Raw genomic sequence first — 21,123 nt, 5'->3', positions numbered from 1 at the left:
GGGGTTGGTGGCGGCACCACCAATTTGGAGCTGGCGTCGCCGCCTGCTGTCCAATTTTGGCGGTTGCACCGCCGCTGCAATGGTGGCACTGCTGGGGTCTGTCCAAAAGCTCATTTTTATGACCTTTGCGGTGGCACCGGTGAGGTCAGTTCATGCTCTTTAAAGTTTAAACTTCTACTCTTTTGGACGGTTTTAGTGGACCTCATATTAATCATTTTAGTCTCAAGCATGTGTGGATGCATACACGGACATGCACTCAAATCAAGAAATCAAAAGTAACGCCTAAAGACATCTAATTACCAAGTTGGCAAAAATATGAGGTGTTACAGTGGCCCCTACCTCAATATGTGTTGTATACCGACGTTGTCCATCAAATTTACCAGCTCATTTTAGGACATCAATTTTACCCATTGGTTGTGGGCATTGTCATAAAAATGAGGCATATACAAATCTAAGGTGGACCACATAGTAGGTATTGAATTCCCACCATTAGAAATTTCTTAGGGGCTATAGAAGTTTTGGATCAAACTGTTATTTTTATTTTCCTTTCATCCACGTATATGCAACCTCATCAACATTGGATGACAAAGAAACACTAGGGTGGATCGTAGGAAGCTTTTAATTATAAGCTTTCAATGAGCATTGTTTCGTGTGGTGTGGTCCACTTCAGATTTGTATCTACTTCATTTTTTAGGCCATGTCCTAGAATGAACAGGCAAAATGGATGGACGACATGGATATATAATACACACATCGAGATGGTCGCATAGTGAGGGCTGCACCCACCTGGCTCAACCTAGGTCACAGCTAACTCGCTTTCAATTTAGTCAGTTTAGTCTTTTATGTGACACCCACCTCGATGTATGTGTTGTATATCCATGACATCCATCTGTTTTGTTAGCTCATGTTTGGGAATGGGCCAGAAAAATGAAGCATGTCCAAATCCAACCGATGGTGAGTGATCATTAAAATCTTTATGTGGGCCACAAAAGTTTTGGATAAGCTAATATATGTGTTTTCCCTTATGCAGTTCCATGTGACATTATCAACATATTGAATGACAAATAAACATTAGGGTGGATCCTAGGAAGTTTTCAGTAGTCGCCATTTAATTATCACTATTTCCTATAGTGTGGTCCAATTAATATTTGTATTTGCTTCAATTTGCAGCCATGCACTAAAAGGAGTCGGCAAAATTGACGAATAGATGTAGATAGCCCAAGAAGTTTCCTCTTATAGGTGTTAAGGAATTTCACAACTATCTAAAAGAATAGACTACATAGAGATGGAGAAGATGTGGAAAGAAGGATAGAGATTTCATTCCCCCCCTCTCCCCTCTCTGTCTCTCTCTCATTCACACGCCCAAGGGGAAGGGGTGTTCAAGGCTTGTAGTCTTCTCTCCTCTGTGTATGATCCAATATATATGGAGGATATTAGGGTTTTATGGGAATCCTAATATGGTACTTCACCACTCAACGCAAAAATTATAATCTATTTTAAGAGAAGTGCATCGACTTCTCATTGATGCATGTACCCATGATCCAATCCCCTGTTGGCATGACTATCCACTAATGATCATCTTACATGCCAATCAGAAGTAGACCATTAAATTTGGGGGCATCGGGTTATTATCAAGTGTGATAAAAAAATAGTTGTGATGGTTAAAACAAAACTTCAATGGTTAAAAATATATTTGAAAAGTCGATTAAAATGCTTAGAGTGATAGGTTTAATGAAAAAACCATTTGATGAGTCTCTGATCTATCTAAATCAAAGTCTTAAACATGTTTTTAGGTAAACCAGTGGATCCCTCATTGGATCGCGTAAGAATCAATGGCTCCTGACTGAAATATCCAACTGCGTCCATTTATCCTTACATGGATCTTGTAGGAAGAGGTAAAACCGATCAATCAGCATCGTGACCCTTACACGTCCTTGGATCCAAGGATTAATAATCTTCCATGCATTGTCAAATCCTAATATTGGGATTATAGTTCAAGCCTATGGGTCCCTAAACTGTTGACTTAATCTTGATTCACCAATGTGAATGACTGGAAATTTAAACCTGAATCCTTCATTCATATCACGATCACACTCCTGTGTAGGGTAAGGGCTACATAAACCGACACCAAGCTGACTATTGATAGTGAAGACATTTTGACCAAGTTAGAATACTTACACAAATGACTGTACATCTCATGAATTAATATTTCACATGCCTGTGGCAGTAATGGTCTAACATGGTATTGAAATTCATAAACTATAATTCTCATAAGTCAATGAGTATTATGTCCAATCTCAAATTTGGAAGAACTTCGAGATATAACAGTCAGCAACAAACTCATAATATAAATTTAAAGCAGCACTATGCATTGAAGATCAATATAGTATGAAAAAAACTCATGGTCATTATAATCTATGACTGAGATTATCTTAATCACATAATGAGGCTAATAAATTATGGTTCATGTTGGTTTTTAAGGGCACCAACTCCGACAAGGAAGATGCATAGTCACATGCTGAGCTTAGTTGATTTGTGAATCGACTCTAGATTAGATCAGTTAGTCCTCTCCTGGTGTCCTTCGACTGCGGGTTGGGACTACTTTGATGTAAGCATGGGTGGTGCAAGGCCACGTCCAGCAAAACTAGTTACGGCTGTACATGGTGTCCTACCTTAGATGAATCATAAGCTAAAACATGTCATAGTTGGATCAAAATCTCAGCCCTTGGATCTATCTACTCTTACCTACTTGCCACAAACAGGCGCCTGTGGCGAACAGTTGGATTGTTGTAAATGTGGTGCCCCTACAGATGCCGATGGGGCAGTCTATAAGTTGTCATGGTTGGAGAACCTAGCTACATGATCGTTCTGCTTTTGTCCACTGAATGCAGAGCTTGTTCTGCTTTTGCCCACTAAATTAGAGCACTTGGGCTACCATTCTTGGCCATCCATTTGCAGGTTGTGATAATAAGACAGACTGGCCGATCATTGCAGTTCCCTGGCGGTGGACCATAAAACATGGAATCGACATATGGAAGATGGGATTGAGCAAACGAACTGGTCGGATCACATGATTATCTTGGCATCGTAACAGTGTTTGTTTTGTTAGTCGGTTGTAGGTTGTTTTGCACGCGTTTTCTAGTTCACTTCGAATGACCCGAACAAGTCATCTGATGGGCATTGCATTCTCTGGGCCAATATCCAAAAACTACGCCTTGATAGTCAGCATCAGTGGATTTGGGACGGTCGTCTGTCCCAACTAGCTCTCGTAAGGACAGCGAGAGCCGTTTAAGTGTTGCCCGGGTAACACCATCGTGGGTGTTTCCATGATTGGGCCCACCTTGATGTATGCTTCGTATATCCATGCCATCCATCCATTTTTCCGGATCACCGTGTGAGCTCGAAAAAGTTAGTAGATATGTATCTCAAGTAGACCACACCATAGGAAACAGCGGTCAATGATCATTAAAAACTTCAGGTTGGATGGAAAATAAACATTTCAGTGGGTCAAGGAAGTTTTTAATGGTGGGCGTTTAATGACCACTGTTTGCTGTAGTCTGATCCACTTGAGATTTAGATCTACTTGATTTTTTGGACTATGCCCCAAAATGAGCTGAAAAAACTGTTAGATGGCTTGGACATATAACAAATACATAAAGGTGGGCCTCATGGTCTCATGGTTAGGCAAACCCTACTGGTAACACCTGATCGGCTCCCAAAGTGGGTACGGACTATCATACCATAGATGCATGTGGGCCCTCCTCCCTACACGGGGGAATGGTGCTTGGGACCCTTGATGCGCGACCCATTCACTTCCTTAGTGTCCTGCCACACAAGGCAACATGGGCCATGTGTTTCGATCCTAGGATTAAAAGGAACACCCGTGCTAAAAAGAAATATAGGCTGTCAGAAGTAACTGACCAACATCCCCACGTTCAAAGGGCGGGGCTTCTACCTTAATGTTTTTTCCTTAATCCACTCCGTCCATCCATTTTTACAGACCATTTTAGATTATGTTTCCAAAAATGATGCACATCTAAGTCTCAGGTGGACCGTACCACAGGAAACAGGGGTCATCGACCATTAAAAACTTCTTATAATCTACGAAAGTTTTGTATCAAGGTCATATTTTTTGGTCACTTCATTCAGGTATTTGTGACCTTATCAACAGGTTGGATGGAAAATAAATATTCTGGTGGCCCCCAAGAAGTTGCTAAGTGTGGGTATTCAATTACCATGGTTAATGTGGTGTGGTCCACTTAAGATTTGGATATGCTTCATTTATTGGACCATGACATAAAATGAGCCTTCAAAACGGATGGACGGTTTGGATGTAAAGAAAACACATCACGATGGGACCCACAGTCAGGGGATCGACCCACCTGTGGATCCGGGGATCCATCGAAGCCGTGCCCACATTCATCGTTAGAAAATGGGCCACCCAATAACCTAAGCTGTAAATTCTTTAATACAGGGCATCAACCTAGGCGGTGGATCTGCCTGATGATCGTCTTGGATCATTCACACGTGTGAGGGGCGAGTAGTAGAAAGGTCCCTCGTTGTCCCGGAGAATCGAACTGATGGCACCGTGAGAATGACAATAATACCCCCATTTTCCAATTCGAACAGCTTCATTATTATAGGGTAGAAGCGACGAGGAAATTGGTAATTTTACAGGGCGGTGAACCCTTTTTTATAGTTTTATAGCGTAACGCATGTCTTCTTTCTTTAAAAGCAGCAGCATATGGAAGGAGAAAAAGAAATTAAAAAAAAGGAAAAAAAAAACTAAAAAAAAAAACTATAGAAAGTGAAGGCGTCGGATAGGTGTCAAAAAATGAGTGTTTCTTGGAAATAGCCTTTTTGACGCCCTATTAGCCAAAGTGATCGTTTCTATGCAAGACTTCGCCCACACAAATTCAATTCAGGATCTGCAAAAGCTCGCTCTCTCGCTTTGTCTGGCTCTCTCTGTCTCTCACCACCAATCGAAGAATCTCCCGATCTTTAAGATCTGTCGATGTAAGTTCCATAAATCCCAATCCCGTTTTCGATTTTGTAGATTCGGCTTTCGTTTGGATTTATGTACTTGATAATTCGGGTTTTTGTGTTGTTCGTAGCTGAATTCTAGGGTTTCTTTCTTGAATCTGATGGAATTAGGGTTTCTTTGGTTTCTATATTGGATTAGGGCAGAGGATTTGTCATTTCCCCCCCTTTTGGGCTGTAGATGTTCTGACCCTTTGGGAGCTTTTAGGAATCTGTTGTTTTGATGAGTTGAAAGTGCTGCAATGGGATGAAAAAGGGGATTTTCTTTTTCGTAGATGGAAAAGCGCATATTTGAAAATTGCAGCGATTGAATTATTAGGTATAGAGGTACGGAACATGTCAAAGGTATAAATCCGATTTCGTTCTGTTGATGGGGACTAATCGGACAAGAGGCACTTTTAGTACTTGTCGTGGCAAGGCGGCAGTGGATCGGGCTCGCCCATCTAGTGGGTACTGTGACCCTTGCTTTTAGAATAAACGGTGATTGAATGATCCTAGGCATCCGGTTGGTGGCCTTCAAATGGATTGTCAAGACCAAAAATGTTTGATGATTGACATTCAGCGGGAGCAGTTGTACCTGGTTTCTTTCATCTGTCTGGGGTTTTGAATCATGGGCCAAGGGGCCAGCAGATGCACCTTGCACTGTTTGCATGCCACAAGTTCCTTTGAAGGGCACAACCACCTTAATTATGGTGGAGGTAACTCTATCATATTGGTCCACTCGTTTATGTGGATTAGCCATATTTTCATTTCTGCAAATTGGTGTCCTTGCAGTGGACATTGGGTCCAAACACGATCCATACCCATTTTATTGGTTAGTGCTCATTGTATTTGTGGTTCTTATGGTCTCTTTGGTCATATCTGCTACCCAATTCAACACTTTGTGTATTTGTGGTTCTTATGGTCCCTTTGGTCATATCGGCTACCCAATTCAACACCTTGTGTATTTGTGGTTCTTATGGTCTCTTTGGTCATATCTGCTACCCAATTCAACACCTTGTGTTTTACGTTGGTTGGGTGCTGGTAAAGTTTAGGATTCTTCCACTTCAGATTTGTTTACTAGTCCTATGTAACATGTTATTGAATTATGAGAGACTGTGTTCCTATTATCATAATATCATACATGATGGTTGGTGCCATTATATGCTTGTGCTTCTTTGTGATGTTCACACTTCTGATGTGTCCTTTTTATGCATATGCCACGGTTATAAATGAAAACATGCATAAGATAGGTTCATAATCTTTTTAATTGTGTGCCTTATCAGCCATGTGTTGTTTTGTCACGTTTCTTTCTTGGTGAGGTTTAAGAGATAAATTTGTACTTATTTGTTAGGAACACCATGGGCGAAGAAGGAGAAAGAACGTGTCCTCTATGCGCGGAGGAGATGGATCTGACTGATCAGCAATTGAAACCGTGCAAATGTGGATATGAGGTTTGAATTCCTAATTATTTACAGTTTTAGTGTTCATGATCTTATCTAGGGCTTGCAATGGCCCTGGTCTGGACCAGGTCTGGCCAAAGTCAATATTTTGAATTGGTTTGTGCTTGTAGGTCCAGCCTGACCAATTCAAAATCTGTGCCCGAACCAGCCCCAGGCCCGCCTATTGCGAGGGCTAATCTTATCTTCACTGGAACCATATGGTCACTTCACTAGCACAAGACCTGTATCACACGACTCACACATCTCAGAGCTGTAAAACATTCCAAAAAATTTATGAGACTAAGTTTATGCTACTATCAATACAATCTTATGGCTATGCAAGTAACTGATTCGAATTTGATTATAGTCTTTAATTGTTTGACATGAAAACAAGTTTTTCTTTCTACAGTGGAAGGGATTAATAACCACGTTGATGTTCTTAATGTACCTTTAAATGGACTGTGGTGGATGTGCTTTGGATTTTCATTCAAACCTGCTAGTTTAGGGATGTCTCCAATCACGCTGGGGTTGTCTCGTCGAAGGCAAAGCGGAGTTTAATTGAGTGGGCCACTCATGTGGATCCACTAAAGGGCTGTGATTTACTTTTCTTAGGTGTTTAAGTTTTGTCCGCCATCTCAGTGGGCTCTTTTCTTTTTTTCTGTAATCTTTTTCGTTCTTCAATATAATCGTCATCTTTCAAAAAAAAAAAAAAAACCTGCTAGTTTAGGGCCTACTGTGGGAAAATAAGCCTGGCATGCTATCTCAGCAGCCCCTCTTGTTTTTCCTCTTCTGTTCGTTTTTTAATATAATCTCGTTACTTAAAAAAAAAAGAAGCCTGGCATGCTTTCCCTTTCAATTTAAAGGCCTGTTTGGATTGGTGGAAAAAGGGGATTCAACAGAGGGAATGAAACTGATCTGCTTTGATGTGCTGGTTCCCCTTTGTTTGCAAAAGCGAGGGTGAGGAAATCGGTTTTCATTTCCTCAATTTTTCTTAGGAAAGGGCCACATTTCCTTTTCCTCTATAAAACCCAAGAAATGGAGACTTCCACCCTCATTGAGAGACAACTCTTGCTTTTTGACTATTGACTATTCTACATTTCCATTGAAAAATCATGTATGCTAAAACAAATAAGTTATGATTTATGAAAGGATTCTTGTCCACAGATTTCCTGTTCTATATTTTGCTTCATGAGTGATGTTTTCCTTTTCTCGTCTACTTTTTGGTTTCTACCAATCCAAACAGGCCTTTAGTTGCCAATTTAATGTTTTCCATGTCAAATCTGTTATTTTCGCTTCTAGTTTCCCATTATCTTATCTTGGGAGCTTCTAATCTCACAACATTTCTCCCAAATTACCATTACCATTTGACTCTATTCATAGGAAAAATTCAAGATGCCTTGCTTTTCAAGTTCAAAAGTTCTTTGTCATTTGTAGAATCCTGTTTCATAAAAGTAGTACTGAAGCTGTTTGTTATTCGGAATTGTGTATTTGCCCTTGTTGTATGTCAATGCTTTGTGATATTCTTGATTCTATGCTTAGTTGTTTACTTGGCATTTCTGGCCATCTTCCTTCATTAAATTCTTTTTGGTAGATATGCGTTTGGTGTTGGAATCATATAATGGACATGGCCGAGAAGGATGACACTGAGGGCAGATGTCCTGCATGCCGTACGCCTTATGACAAGGAAAGGATAGTGGGGATGACAGTCAGTTCTGACAGGCATGTTTGATTCTTGTTCATATGCATGTTATAAACATACAATAGCCAATTAGATGTTTTTGGAAGTATCACTTTTTCCATTCAGTAACTATTTCTTTGTGATCTGAAGCCAATCTTATTTTTGTATGGAGCAGGCTAGCCGAAATAAACTACGAGAAGAAGCAGAAATCCCAAAAGGCGAAGTCAAAAACATCAGAAGGGAGAAAACATCTCAGCACGGTTAGAGTGATACAGCGGAATCTTGTATATATTGTTGGAATACCTGCTAATTTGGCGGATGAAGAGGTACTTGGTCCAATGTTTCATATGTGTGCACTTCTTGCTGGATCCCTTTGACTCCTATAGATTTTAATGATGTCGTTAGCTAGTTTGTTTGAGCCCATAGCTCAATTGATGGTTTCATGTGATTCAGAGGGTGATCCATAGCACCCTTTTAGGAAATGATGTTTAATGGAATTTTATCTTCACTTTTGAGCAGGTACTTCTTTCACAGGTTAGATTTATGACTGAAAATTTCATTTTCTTCCTGCAGACCCTCCAGCGGAAGGAATTTTTCGGGCAATATGGTAAGATTCTAAAGGTTTCTATAACACGGACTGCAGGAGCTGCTCAGCATTCTTCTAACAATTCTTGTAGTGTGTGAGTACCAGCCCTATGATCAACAACTAATTCGAATTGCTGTAGGATCTAGTGCTTCACGGGCTTGCTAGTGTGTGCGCGCGTGATTGATGGAAAAAAATAATTGCATGTGACTAGTGCTGTCGATTATTTAGTTGTGTATGATGACTTTGGTCATTATAACTCTTTTTCACACACACACACACACACACATTTTTTCATTCAACTTCTCTGTGTAATTCTGTTTCCTGGGAAAATGGTAACCGAGCTTTTGTCTATCTTCCTAGCACGAGTCATTGGAGTTGGGATGCACTTGGCATGCTAATATTGAGAATTTGTATCGAACTATACCCTTCTATCTGGTTGAATCTACTAGATGTCAATTACTTAGTTGTGTATTCATTGGTCATAGCTCTTTTTTCACATTTTTTTTTATTCAATTTCTCTGTGTAATTCTGTTTCCTGTGAAAATGGTAATCAAGCTTGATTTCTATCTCCCTAGCATGAATCATTGGTTTTGGGATTGAGATTTTGCATCCAACTTTACCTGTCTATCTGGTTAAATCTTACTAGATGTCTTTTCATTGGCTTTTAATGGCCTGTGTATAGCTGAGCATTTTATTAATAATAGTTGTTTTGCTTTTGTTTAGGAATGTATCATGTTAATCTTTTTCACATGTTTTCATCGATCGTTGGATAACTACTTCTCTGTAGAAAATTATCATCAGCTTTGATGTGCATCTTACTAGCATGAAACATTGGGTTTGATGGGATGCGCAATATCTGGTATGGCGTAATTAAGAATTCTCAGTCGAACTACACCCTTTCATCTGATTGAATATGCTTGAATGCCCCTCCATTAACTTTTAATTGTCTGTGGAGTTCCATCATGTCTCAGAACAGGTCTCCAATTATCCACTGCACTCCATTCAAGAAAGTTCTGCTTGTGTTTTTGCAACCTGGCTTCAGTTTTGCTCTGTTTGTTGCACTTAGTACGGCTAAAGAAATATTTGGGTGGCTGGAAGTCGTTTACTTCGCCCTGGCCTTCATATGTTTTATCCTTTCTTTTATGTTTTCATTATTCTCATACCGTGAATGTAAAGATCATGAATTTCACCACCTCATATGCTCTTTATAAGCAACAAATGGGATCTAGTTGTAAAATTAACCCTGGCACTTAACTTATTTAGAATAAACTTGCTGAAGGGTATTTTATATATATATATATATATATATATATATATATATATATATATGTATGTATATATATATATTCTAGCTATACATTGCCTTCTGTATTTTTATGGTATTTATGTCCTTTACCAATCAAACATGCTCAAAATATTCTCATCCATTTTTTCTCAGAGAAGAATTTTCTCTCTGATTCTTCAATAGACGGCATGCCCATACTTTTCAAAAACAGCAAAAAAGCATGTCCATACAGGCGCCAAACTTTCTCCTATGGTGCCAGTCAACCATGAGTCTGGTTGTATACTGCAACATTTGGAGATTTTAGTCCTAATGCATCCACTAGAGCTAGAGGTCTTTCAACAAATCTAGCAAACCAGCTAACTGTTAGTACTGTCTATTGAGCTTCTTTCCCATTATTTCCGTTAGGGATGCCATTGGATTCTTAAGGCTGGGGCACAGACTAGGCATGTGAGCCCTGCTGGACTCCCTGTAAGAAGTCCAACTGGGAGTTATTTGATACTCCGGTAGCATATGATGCTTGATATGCAGTCAGTCGGAGACTGTACATGAGGCATATGTTAACTCAAAATAAACTGATTAAATTGTTCTTGTAAAAAAGCTAAATTGTGGGACTTGCAGTCGCTGTCGCCAAGTCAAAGTTCCAAAATCAGTTCAGTTGAAAAGTCCTAGCTTCTGATTTGTGGACGCTTATATGTTGAATATCTTTTGACATGGGAATCAAAAGTAAGTTGCACATTGTGTATGACATGAGGATGAAGTTGCACATTGTGTATGACATGAGGATGACACATATTTGTAGTGTAAACTGTGTCATATCAGCAGTAAACAGGAATCACTGGATTTTCCAATACAACTTGTATCTCATTTGATGACCGTGCTTTATATGTATACTTGCAATTATTTAACAGGGTGCTGCTTTTGCAATTGAGACAGATATATTACGTATTCAAAGAACGAGGAAGCTATTCGGTGTATTCAAGTTGTAAATGGCTACGTCTTAGATGGTAGACCTTTGAGGCAAGTGCTTGTTGCATCCTGTGCCCCTCTCATCTCATACTTGTTTTTGCATTATATGATTGTTATTCTCTTTGATATTTTCTTTTGCAGAGCATGTTTTGGCACCACAAAGTACTGCCATGCATGGCTGAGAAATATGGTGGGCAATGCTCAGATCCTTTTCATTTCTGTTGAAATAGAAAAATAGTTTTTTGGCCTATGGTATAAATTTTGTTAACCGGCAGGGTTTTTACTGGTCCAGCCTTGTGGCAATCCAGATTGTTTGTATTTGCATGACGCCGGGACACAAGAGGATACTTTCACAAAGGATGAGGCGATTTCAACATGTGCCAGGTAAGAGTCTATTTTGCTTTATTAGTTAATGTTACATGATAATCTGGAATTTCTCTTCTCTAAACCTTTAAAATATGCAGTTCATTTTTTTTTTTAAAAAATAAAATAAATCTGCTGGCAATAAAAGCAATAAATTTACTAAAATGCATTTATAATAATCAAGGTTCCTTTGGTTTGTGTGTTTACAGATGTATATAAAGTTAAACATATTTGCATATTTTGGTGCTGATCCATGGATAGGCTGATCTGTATGTTAACTGTCGCAGGAGTTTGAGTAATTGGTTGAATGGAAGTATATGTGTTTTCACTAACAACTATATCTCTTATGATAAACCGATTGCAGGTTCCATTTTAGGAACCTTCAAAAGGAAACAATTCGGATCAGAAGCTGTTCTTCATGGATTAATTAAACACTTGACTGGTAAAATTCAGTCATGATCAACTAAACTCCCCTGTGAAAATTTTATTACCACCAATTTTCAGCCAAGATACACCTGGGCATTGGATAAGGCTGATGTTTATTCTCCTGCTGCATGTTCCATTATTGGACCTGTAGAAAGAAAAAAATGGGATCATAAACCTTTCTTCATGCGTTAATGAAACTCTTGACTGGTGAAATTCAGCCACAATCAACCACTACACTCCCACCTGAAATTTTAAAACTGCCGACATTCACTGCACAATTAGTTTTTCAAGCTGAAAAGAGGGATAGAGTTCCGTCATATAGCAATTAATCTCCTTTCCTGGTTCAATCTTTCTTGGGTTCTTCCCAATTCAACAGGTCAGCTGCTAAAGGCCTGGCATGGCGTTTCTTTTGGAAAACAAAAATCTATAATTTGGAGATTATCTCTTGTGGCTATTTGGTGGGCGATGTGGGAAGAGAGAAATGGGAGATGCTTTAGAGGGGAATCTAAAGGGCGGGGTTCCATTGTGCAAAGGGTTCAGTTTTATATTTTCGAATGGGCTTCTATTGTTATCCCTCTAAAAGATTGTAATGGGCTTTTGTATGGGAATAACTGATTTGCTATCTCAGCGGGCCAGTTGTTTCCTTGTTTTCCTTTAATGAAGTCTCTGTTATCTCTCAAAAAAAAAAAATCTCCCTATTGAAAATTATAATATACAGAGATCCACTGCTATGTAACAAGTGCTTTAAATGGAGGGGAGAAATCTGTAAATAAAAACTTGTTACCAACTTACTACAGAGAATGAGATCCACTGCCACATAACATCGCTTGTTTGGCAACTAGAGCTTCCTCTGAATTTATTCATGTCCTGGACACTATTCAAATTGCAGATGGGATGCGACTCCAAGAATATTTGTTGAATAAACCAAACCACCCCTCTCGTTTGCAGTATGTGTTGTATGGAGTTACAACAATGAGTAAAAAGAGCTTGATTCGAAGCCTTTGATAGCCATTGAAAAGCAATGCACAATATTACTTGTTCTTTTTCCTATCAAATTCATTTTAAAGGATAACAAACAATCGAATGGCTTAGATATGTACTAATTGAATGATGCTTTGTTCATTTGTAATTTATCTACGATGAACTGCTCTAAAGAAGCTGCTCCACTTGTGTAGGAAGCAGTAAGTGATCTCTATTGTACTCCCAGATTGATCTGTAGTGAAACTGATTGCATTGTAGTTTGATACTGCTTGTGATCGCAACCAAAACCATGAATTCGAAAAAGAGGAGATGATATTTGAGGAACAAATTGATGGTTCATTGCTGGGTCTTCAATGCACATTTGATTGTTATTATCTTTACATCTTTAACTGCTACATGCTGCAGTTAGACGGCCCAGCTCCAAATTTGGGGTCTTATGAAACTGTATCCTCCCTCTTCACTTTGAGAATTTGGTTTTGCATCTCAGCCTGATTCTCATGCTTGAATTTGTCAAGGTCTAAGGATGCTGTAATATTTTAAGAAAGAGAACTTGATCACCTACAACCAATTATGGATTAACCTACGAGGCTATGACTCATTTTTTTACAAATGTTTTGCCCTTGAAAACATAAGGCAAGAAATAGGTACAAAAATTCTGAAAGCATAGAAGAAAACGAAACATGCATATAATAAAAGTTTGTGGATTGGAGTTTCTTGTACATTAAATAGAGGAGGTGATCATGATTTGGTTTTTGCTCACTGAGATGGGATTTTAGTGTTTGTTTAACCTATTTTGACTTTTATTCTTGCAATGCCGCTTCTGTTGACATTAATGGCCATTGTATCGGCCTTTGAAACTTCTATTTTTGGAAGTTCAATGACTGAAGACCTTCTGAACACATGAAGCTATTATATGAATTTCTTAACTGTTGTTCTTATTGTGAAACCAGTAAATTCCAACACTCCCCTGGAAGTTCTTTGAATAATTTCCATCAGCGATCGGGGAGTTTCTTACCTCCTCCAATAGACAACTTATGCAGCAACAATACCATTCCCTTGAGCAAACCTTTGGTCAAACCAGTCATTCATGTAAGAGATCTATCTTGTTTTTTTTTATGTATTTAATATGGGGACTTTCACATGCAGTTTTTATTTTTGGTTCATTTTTACATGAAAATGCATGGGAACATTCCGGCTTTCTGTCCTTTTCTTTTCACACTAGCTAATTAACTTGCATGAATGAGAATAATTTCCTTGCTGATATTTTATTTCAACCTGTGTGGTCTTTACCATATTGTTTATTTATTTATCTTCTTGGTCTTTTAGAGTGCTGGAGTTTACAGTAAAAGCTCCCTTTTAAATGGTGATACTGGAAAATCTGGTGGGCTTCCACCGGCAGCTTCATGGTATGGCATTGATTTCATATAGTATTGTTTTTCTAATTCGTGGCAGAGGTTTCTTTCTCACCTTTTGTGAAGTCATCGTTTCCATTATGCAGGGGCGTGAGGGTCACTTCTGGTGTATCATTAGCTACTAATACTGAAGTTATCCAAGGACCTGCCAAACATAAAACAAGCATGTCCGGTTCCCTAACGTCTTCTGTTGGTACGGAAGCCCAATTCACAACCCAGACATCTGAGACGGATCAACGTGTTGAACGCATGGTTGCACCAAGAAATCAGAGGTCAATTGCAAATGGTAGACTAGAGACATTTCCAACATCAAAACCAAGTAACACCAAAGATTGTCAAGTTGATGATCGGCATGTTGAGGCTAGTCTTGAACCTACTGCAGTGCTAAAAGGTTCCCTCTGTGAATCATCTCGTTCTTGCACCAGCAATGAAATTGCCAGAGGAATCATCCCACTTCCCTGCTCGTTAGATTCCAGTGGATTTTGTCAACAGGTTTCAAATCCATTGCCCAATAATGAAGATATTAGGCATTCTATTGTTGATGAAACTACACAAAGTTCATCTGGGAGGCTTCATCATATGGTTGATGATGACACCGGTACTTCATCTGGATCTCTGAATGGTGGAGGGAACAACATGATATCCAGTTATCAATCTCATGCAGAAACAAGACCACCATTGGAACATCCTTCTATCTCCTTGCAGGACAGTCTCAGGCCCAGCACAGAAGCTGGGGCCCTTGGGGCCATACCTGGTGCTGCTTCAACTTCTCAAGCTGTGCCTTCCACTGATGAACAGCCTAGTTTGAGTTCCAAGAGTGGAGTAAAGATGTTGACAGCTGCAAACATCCAAGGAAGGAGTATATGTCCGACTTCCAGTACAAGACTTGGAGATCTCTCTGATCTTTGTACACATGGTCTTGTCAGAGAACCGATAGTTGATGTCTTTTCAGTGTCTCCCACAAGTCTGTCAACATCTCCCAAAGGAGAACAGGAAAGTTACACTCCCCAATCCTCTGGGCACGGGGAAGTCATTGAATCTCCAAACTTGGATAACGGGTCTCACAATCTCACATTATTTGAGAAAGCTAGAAGCCAAAATGCTAGTACACATGAGGAATTGAATGCAGATGAAGGGGAGAACAGCATCATAACAGATATTTTATCATTGGATATTGGTCTGGACGATCCTCATGCGAGCTCTAATCTAGCAAAACTTTTACGTGGAAACAGTGATAAGAATGCTGGCTTGTCAAGACTATTTAGTCCTTGGAAGGCAAGCAGTAACAACGAGTCCAGATTTTCCTTTGCGAGGATGGATGATTCCAACCAAGACTGTAACCATGCACTTTCTTTAGATACCTCCAAGTTTTGGCGTGAAGGAAATTTTGATCCACAAGACATCGAGATTAACCAAGGAGGCCATGTGAATAGATTTCCCAATGGAATTGCACTTAGTTTTTCGGAGGACTCTGGGGTTCTTAACAGCCATCACCACCTTCCTTCCAGTAGGGCTATGGGTAAGTTCTAACTTTTCAAACTAGTATTAATTGAGTGATTGCATTTTATGAGTTCAAAAGTTTTGCTCCTTGGTCTGGTTCTCTCCTAAGTTAATGAAGGTTGGAAGCATAGTTGTCCTTTTAGTCGGCTTTTTGAATTTGTCCATTGCAGTGGAAATTTTTTGCCATCCGACCATTTCATTCTTCACCTAGAAAATTCTGAAAGTTAAGATATTTGAAATTCACATGAGTTTTGTCCGTGGTTGGAATTAGGGAAGAGGGCATGCTTTTTAACCCCCCTTGTTCCTTTTCTTTTTTTTTTTTTTTTTGGGGGGGGGCGGCATTGAAAGTAATTGTTTGAATAGCTCAAAGTCATGCACACACATTCACCCGGGAAAAAAAGTGCCACTGCTTCCGAGTGTTAAAAGGCAAGTTGTTTCCGCTGAAATGTACCAAATTTGACTTGGAGAATACCAGATTTTATCCTGCTACATTTTTCAGTTTTGTTTCTGCTATGTTTTCCATTCTGATATGAAATCTTTTGGCCGCTTTGATCTAGTCAGAACTGTATAACAACTATAGTGGGAAGTGGTTGTGTAATTTCCGAGCTATTAAGTTGTAGGGAGAGAGATGATCTACAACGGGGCATCTTCTATTCTCTGGGTCACTGGCTGATAGAGATTTGTAATAGTGGGTAGTAGGGCAACTGGAAAGTTAACTGCTGGATATGGAATCCTTGAGCAGGGGTAAATTCTTGCATTTGGGGGCCATGGAAAAGGTAAGAAATGGATTCCAGCTCAAAGAATCCAGGGAAATGAATTCCCTCCCAACTGTCATATTTTTTTAAATCATATTGAAAAATGATGCCAGCACACTTCAACAGAATCACATTCCGAGTTAGTTCCTCAACAGTTTCTGGTTTCCTACCAATTACATTGGTACTTGCCAAACATGACTGAGAGAATCAGTTTCTCAGAGAATTGGTTTCCTGGAAGCAAATTCTTTAGTAGCATTTAAATTCCACGCTGCCAAACGAACCCTAAAGAATGTCGTTGGCTGGCAGAAACCATAGGGCATTGCTGCTTCTCTTGTTAGGTCTGAATCTTTATATTGGGGATGCCTTGTCCCTTTGTGTAATATTTTCTTCCTTTCTTGAAATAATATCTGTTTATTCATGCCATAAAGATGGTTTGTCTATCCCAGAAGTTGTTAGGAGGCTTAATTAGTGGGTGGCCCCTTTGTCACGCTGCACCTGATTTCCTGTGTCCGTGTTTCTGGTTGTCTGGTTGAACTGTTTGTTTCATTGCGAGATGTGCAAAACTGATTGGCAGCAAGTCATCATCATCATCTAAGCCTTGTCCCAACTAATTGGGCTGACCACATGAATCCTTTTCTGCCATTCTTCTCTATCAGGGGCCATAACTTTGGTTATCCTATAGGTCATCAAGTCTTTTCTTACTACCTCTGCCCATGTCCTTTTGGGCCTCTTCCCCTTGCCATTTTAGAGCCTTCAACTTGTACCAACTTACTCCTAACCGGCACAGTTCTTGGTCTCCATTGCACATGACCAAATCATCCAGGTCAACTTTCCCTCATCTTATTACCTATTGGTGATGATACTCCTGAATCCTCGAATGCGTTTGTTTTAATTCTATCAATCCTTGTTTTGCCACTCATCCATCTCAACATTCTTGTTTCAGCTACACATCACACTATGTACATTTTGTTCCTTAGCTGCACAACAGCCATAAATCATTGCCGGTCTTATAGCCATCCTATAAAGTATCCCTTTTACCATGAGTGGTACAAGATGATCACATAAAACTCCAGAGACACATCTCCATTCCTTCAACCCTGTTTGAATTCTATGGGCAACATCCTTCTCAATCTCTCCACTTATGAATTACCGACCCAAGATATTGATAAATATAAAAAAGCAAAATAGTCTGAACTAATAACAGTTCTAGTGTAGACATATATCAATGGTTTGGAATACAGCTGAAAATGAGGGTGCCACATAATACCCAGTTTCGTTGAGGTACCAGGCCAAACATGATGCGAGGATGGAGTTTACACTCATTATGGGAGTATCAAATGTGGTTACGATACTCTGCCATGTTGCAGTATCATAGGATGAAGCTGGATTGCAATTTTTTGTTCCCTCAGCACAATGAAATTCTTATTCAGCTTGTTGCTACATGGAGTTGTGGAAACAGCGTATCTGTATGGTAGTAATAACTTGGAAATCAAGTTTATAGCCATGGACATACTCGCTTGAGTCTCCTCCTGAAGGTTGCATTGTAGGAGGCACATATAAATGCGCCTGAGAAGTAGGCTTCTACCTGTCTTGTGTATGAATCCATGTTTTCCTATTAGGGAATTTGGCTTCTTCTTCTTCTTCTTTTTCTTCTTCTTTCCATCAATTTAGTTCGAAATTTGTGTCTATTTTTATTGATTCTGATAATGGGTTTGTGATTTCTCTCTAATTTACTCAATTATTCTCTTTGTTAATTTATCATGATTGTGTGTTCTTATATTTGTTTGATGTTTGTCACCACTAGTTTCAAGGCTTGAAGAGAATGCACCTCCCAAATCTCCTATACAGAGAAAAGCCCCTCCTATTCCACCTCCTGGATTCTATCCTCAGCATGTGATGGACCGTGACCAATATGCTTCTATGGTTCCCTCACCTGGTTTGTTGTTCTTTTCTTTTCTTTATTAATTTTCTTCACGTAATAGGTTTCCTAAGTTGTATTACATGGTTAAAGCAGAGCAAAGGTGGGTTACGGTTATTCCTTCTTGTGGCAGGTTCAGCTGCACAGTATCCGTTCCTTGGCAGTTCAGCTAATTTGAATCTGCAACAACAAGTTGCTGGAAATAGCAGCTATGCTGATGTTGAATTCATCGATCCTGCGATTATGGCAGTCAGCAGAGGAAAGCTTCCACTGCCGATGACGCACCAGATCTCTCCCAACTACAGCTCCAACATGTTGGCTGGTTTCTCCGAGATGGACCAGAGGCTTCAGTTGTTGAAGTCAAGATCTAGCAATCTGAATCAGAATCCAATGATGACGGTTGATCAAAGCAAGTACAGCCTCTTACAGGACATGGCTTTGCAGGAGGCAATGAGGAATTCTAATGGGTCATGGGGAAGTGGTTGGAACGTGGCCAACCCAGCTGCCATCGAGTCTGGGCTTCTGGGCAGAAGAGGTCAATCGAGCCTGGCTGAGATAACAAATAGTGGAAGAGTTGGTTATCTTGAATCACAATATGGGTTTCTAAGACCATTTCCTGCACATGAGGACACCAAGTTTCAGGCACCGAATTCTGGCCGCTTCTATAACTCTGCCTATGATATGTGACCAGAGAATGTTGGCAGCTGAGGTGGTGGTGGTTTTGGAGGTTTTTCTCCCAGTGGTATTCTGCATTTTAGCTTAGTGGGTTTCTTGGCCAATTTTGGTTGGTCCGTGCTGTTTTCCAGTGAGTAATGAGTTAAATCTTCGTGGGAAATTTCTGCTTTATGGGCAGGGCCTGGTTTATGTGAATTGCTCGTCTAAAAAATATAATGCTGCTGATATGATCAGGTAAAGATTAAAGATTTTTGAAGCTGTTCAGTCTTTTGCAACTAGTTCCCCCCTCTTTTGCAACTTTTTAAAAAGGGTTATCATCAGCATTAAAGAATATGATTCAGACGGCAATGGATGTGGCACATGTGTGGCCAGAACATCCATCACTTGCCAACAGAGCAGATCTGTTTAGCATGTTGGGTTCCACATCCCATTACCATCTGAATCCAAATCTGACGACTGTAGTATGGATTGCCATTCATTCAGCATCTGATCCACTGGCAGGATCACGTCTTTTTTATTTTTACCATAAATCCTTTTCTTTGTTAAGCAATGGAACCACAGTAACATTTTGAAACTTGACCAAAGCATACATTATGGAATGAATTGGCATGTACTCATCCTCTATTTCCATAATTTTCAAAAAGGAAAAGAACGAAAAAGAAAATTCAAGAGGGAAGAACAATCCATATTAAATAACTGAAGTTAGATGCTTGTTGTATATGCAGGTAAACACAGTGAAAAATGGAAATTGGGGGGTGATTGAGAATGAATCGGCATGCATGTGAGGAGCTAAGACAATGAAGCAACCCATACAAGTGGAACTGTCGCAAAAGCGACTGTGAAGCAACCCAATCATGGTTTCAAAGTTGTATTTACAGGTAGATAATGCTTGTTGCTTGTTTCGACAGATTGCTTTGATGGAAATGGATAGTGTGCATATATTACTGGGTGGTAAATCCATGGTTACTAATTTTCTTGCAAGAGTCTTTTTGCATTTTGGATTGTCGGCACAGGTTGATTGTAAATTGCTGACATAGGTTATGGTGACGACGATGCCTTCATTATTGTATGAAGCCGAGGCATTGCGTTTCCATGGCATGACAGCCGCAGGATATGTTAGTGCATGCTTGTGTGCTAATAGCAGGACTAGAAACACAATATGGAAGGGGATGAAAAAGTAGAGAAAAATGAAAGCACAAACATGAAGATCTTTAGAAGAATGTTATGGAATGTTCTTGAGTCTTGATCATGGGTAGTGCACCATAAGCATTGCCTACGTGCTTGTCAACTTACACTATCCAAATTGTGGGCCCCACAACCGAGCAAAGCTTAAAAATCACATGGATCGAATGGTTTTAACCCATCTAGTTTTGTTTGTTGGATTTGGTGGTCACCATTTAACTTTTAACTGATGAGTTAAATATTTTATGAACTGGATGTTTAGAATCGTTTTATCTGCATGCTTTCCAGTCTATGCTCTGCATAATGAGACCCATGATTTGTGGATTGTCTGCGATGATTTTTTATGTATGTCAAATGGTGGTGAATTTGGAAATGAATCTGGGGCGTGTATGGTTTTCCAATTACAATAGTAAATGGTTGTGAATGGGTAATCACATGAGATCCAGATTTGTGGATTCTTTGCATTGATTTTTCATGTATATCAAATGGTGGTGAATTTGGAAATGAACCTAGGGACATTTGGTAGTCTGTATTTGATATGCGTTGATGTGCATTGCCAATTATCATGGAATTAATTTGAATTTGAATCACTAGTTGTGTTTGGCAGCTTGTACTTGGAACACGTTGGAATCTAGTAAGCTGGTAACTAGAGTCACCAAATTGTGTTTGGCAGCCTTTGGAGAGATGATTGGGAATCAACTTGATGATAATCGGAATCCATGTGAAATGGAATCACATGGTTTCCACTTGATATAAAAAAAGAAGAAGAGAGCTTATTGGTGTACCTATTTACATCAAGTACAACACCACCAAAGGCACCAATTACTATTGACGTCTCATTTACTTTGCATTAAACAAGAAATTGAAAAACCAAACACGTTTGTTTGGTAGCTTGTGTGCGCTATGCATTGATGGTTTGTTTGGTAGCTTTGTAG

General features: G+C 39.5%; 1 protein-coding gene across 3 annotated transcripts; it reads left to right on the top strand.

The window, feature by feature from the left end:
- The first annotated feature begins 4,730 nt into the window (after window positions 1–4,730).
- On the top strand, window positions 4,731–19,987 carry LOC131245554 (uncharacterized). 3 transcript variants are annotated; one of them, XM_058245090.1, is made up of 14 exons: window positions 4,732–5,016; window positions 6,374–6,473; window positions 8,053–8,180; window positions 8,315–8,465; window positions 8,713–8,819; window positions 10,944–11,027; window positions 11,118–11,166; window positions 11,269–11,360; window positions 13,697–13,835; window positions 14,073–14,152; window positions 14,245–15,677; window positions 18,218–18,349; window positions 18,465–19,240; window positions 19,732–19,987. In XM_058245090.1, coding segments are annotated over exons 1-13 (3,051 nt in total). In that variant the 5' UTR covers window positions 4,732–5,014; the 3' UTR covers window positions 19,019–19,240; window positions 19,732–19,987. The 3 variants fall into 3 exon arrangements, with proteins under 3 accessions (XP_058101075.1, XP_058101073.1, XP_058101074.1); XM_058245091.1 differs by having other exon boundaries at window positions 19,713–19,987; XM_058245092.1 differs by lacking the exon at window positions 6,374–6,473 and having other exon boundaries at window positions 4,731–5,016.
- The last annotated feature ends 1,136 nt before the right edge of the window (window positions 19,988–21,123 follow it).

Source organism: Magnolia sinica, chromosome 5, assembly GCF_029962835.1.
Source record: "Magnolia sinica isolate HGM2019 chromosome 5, MsV1, whole genome shotgun sequence".
NCBI lineage: Eukaryota > Viridiplantae > Streptophyta > Magnoliopsida > Magnoliales > Magnoliaceae > Magnolia > Magnolia sinica.
This window is presented reverse-complemented; position numbering and strand designations above follow the sequence as displayed.

Coding starts and splice junctions, on each gene's coding strand:
- LOC131245554 (XM_058245090.1), top strand. Junction 11,361..13,696: donor GCGATTTCAACATGTGCCAG/GTAAGAGTCTAT, acceptor TTGTGAAACCAG/TAAATTCCAACACTCCCCTG. Junction 15,678..18,217: donor TCCTTCCAGTAGGGCTATGG/GTAAGTTCTAAC, acceptor TGTCACCACTAG/TTTCAAGGCTTGAAGAGAAT.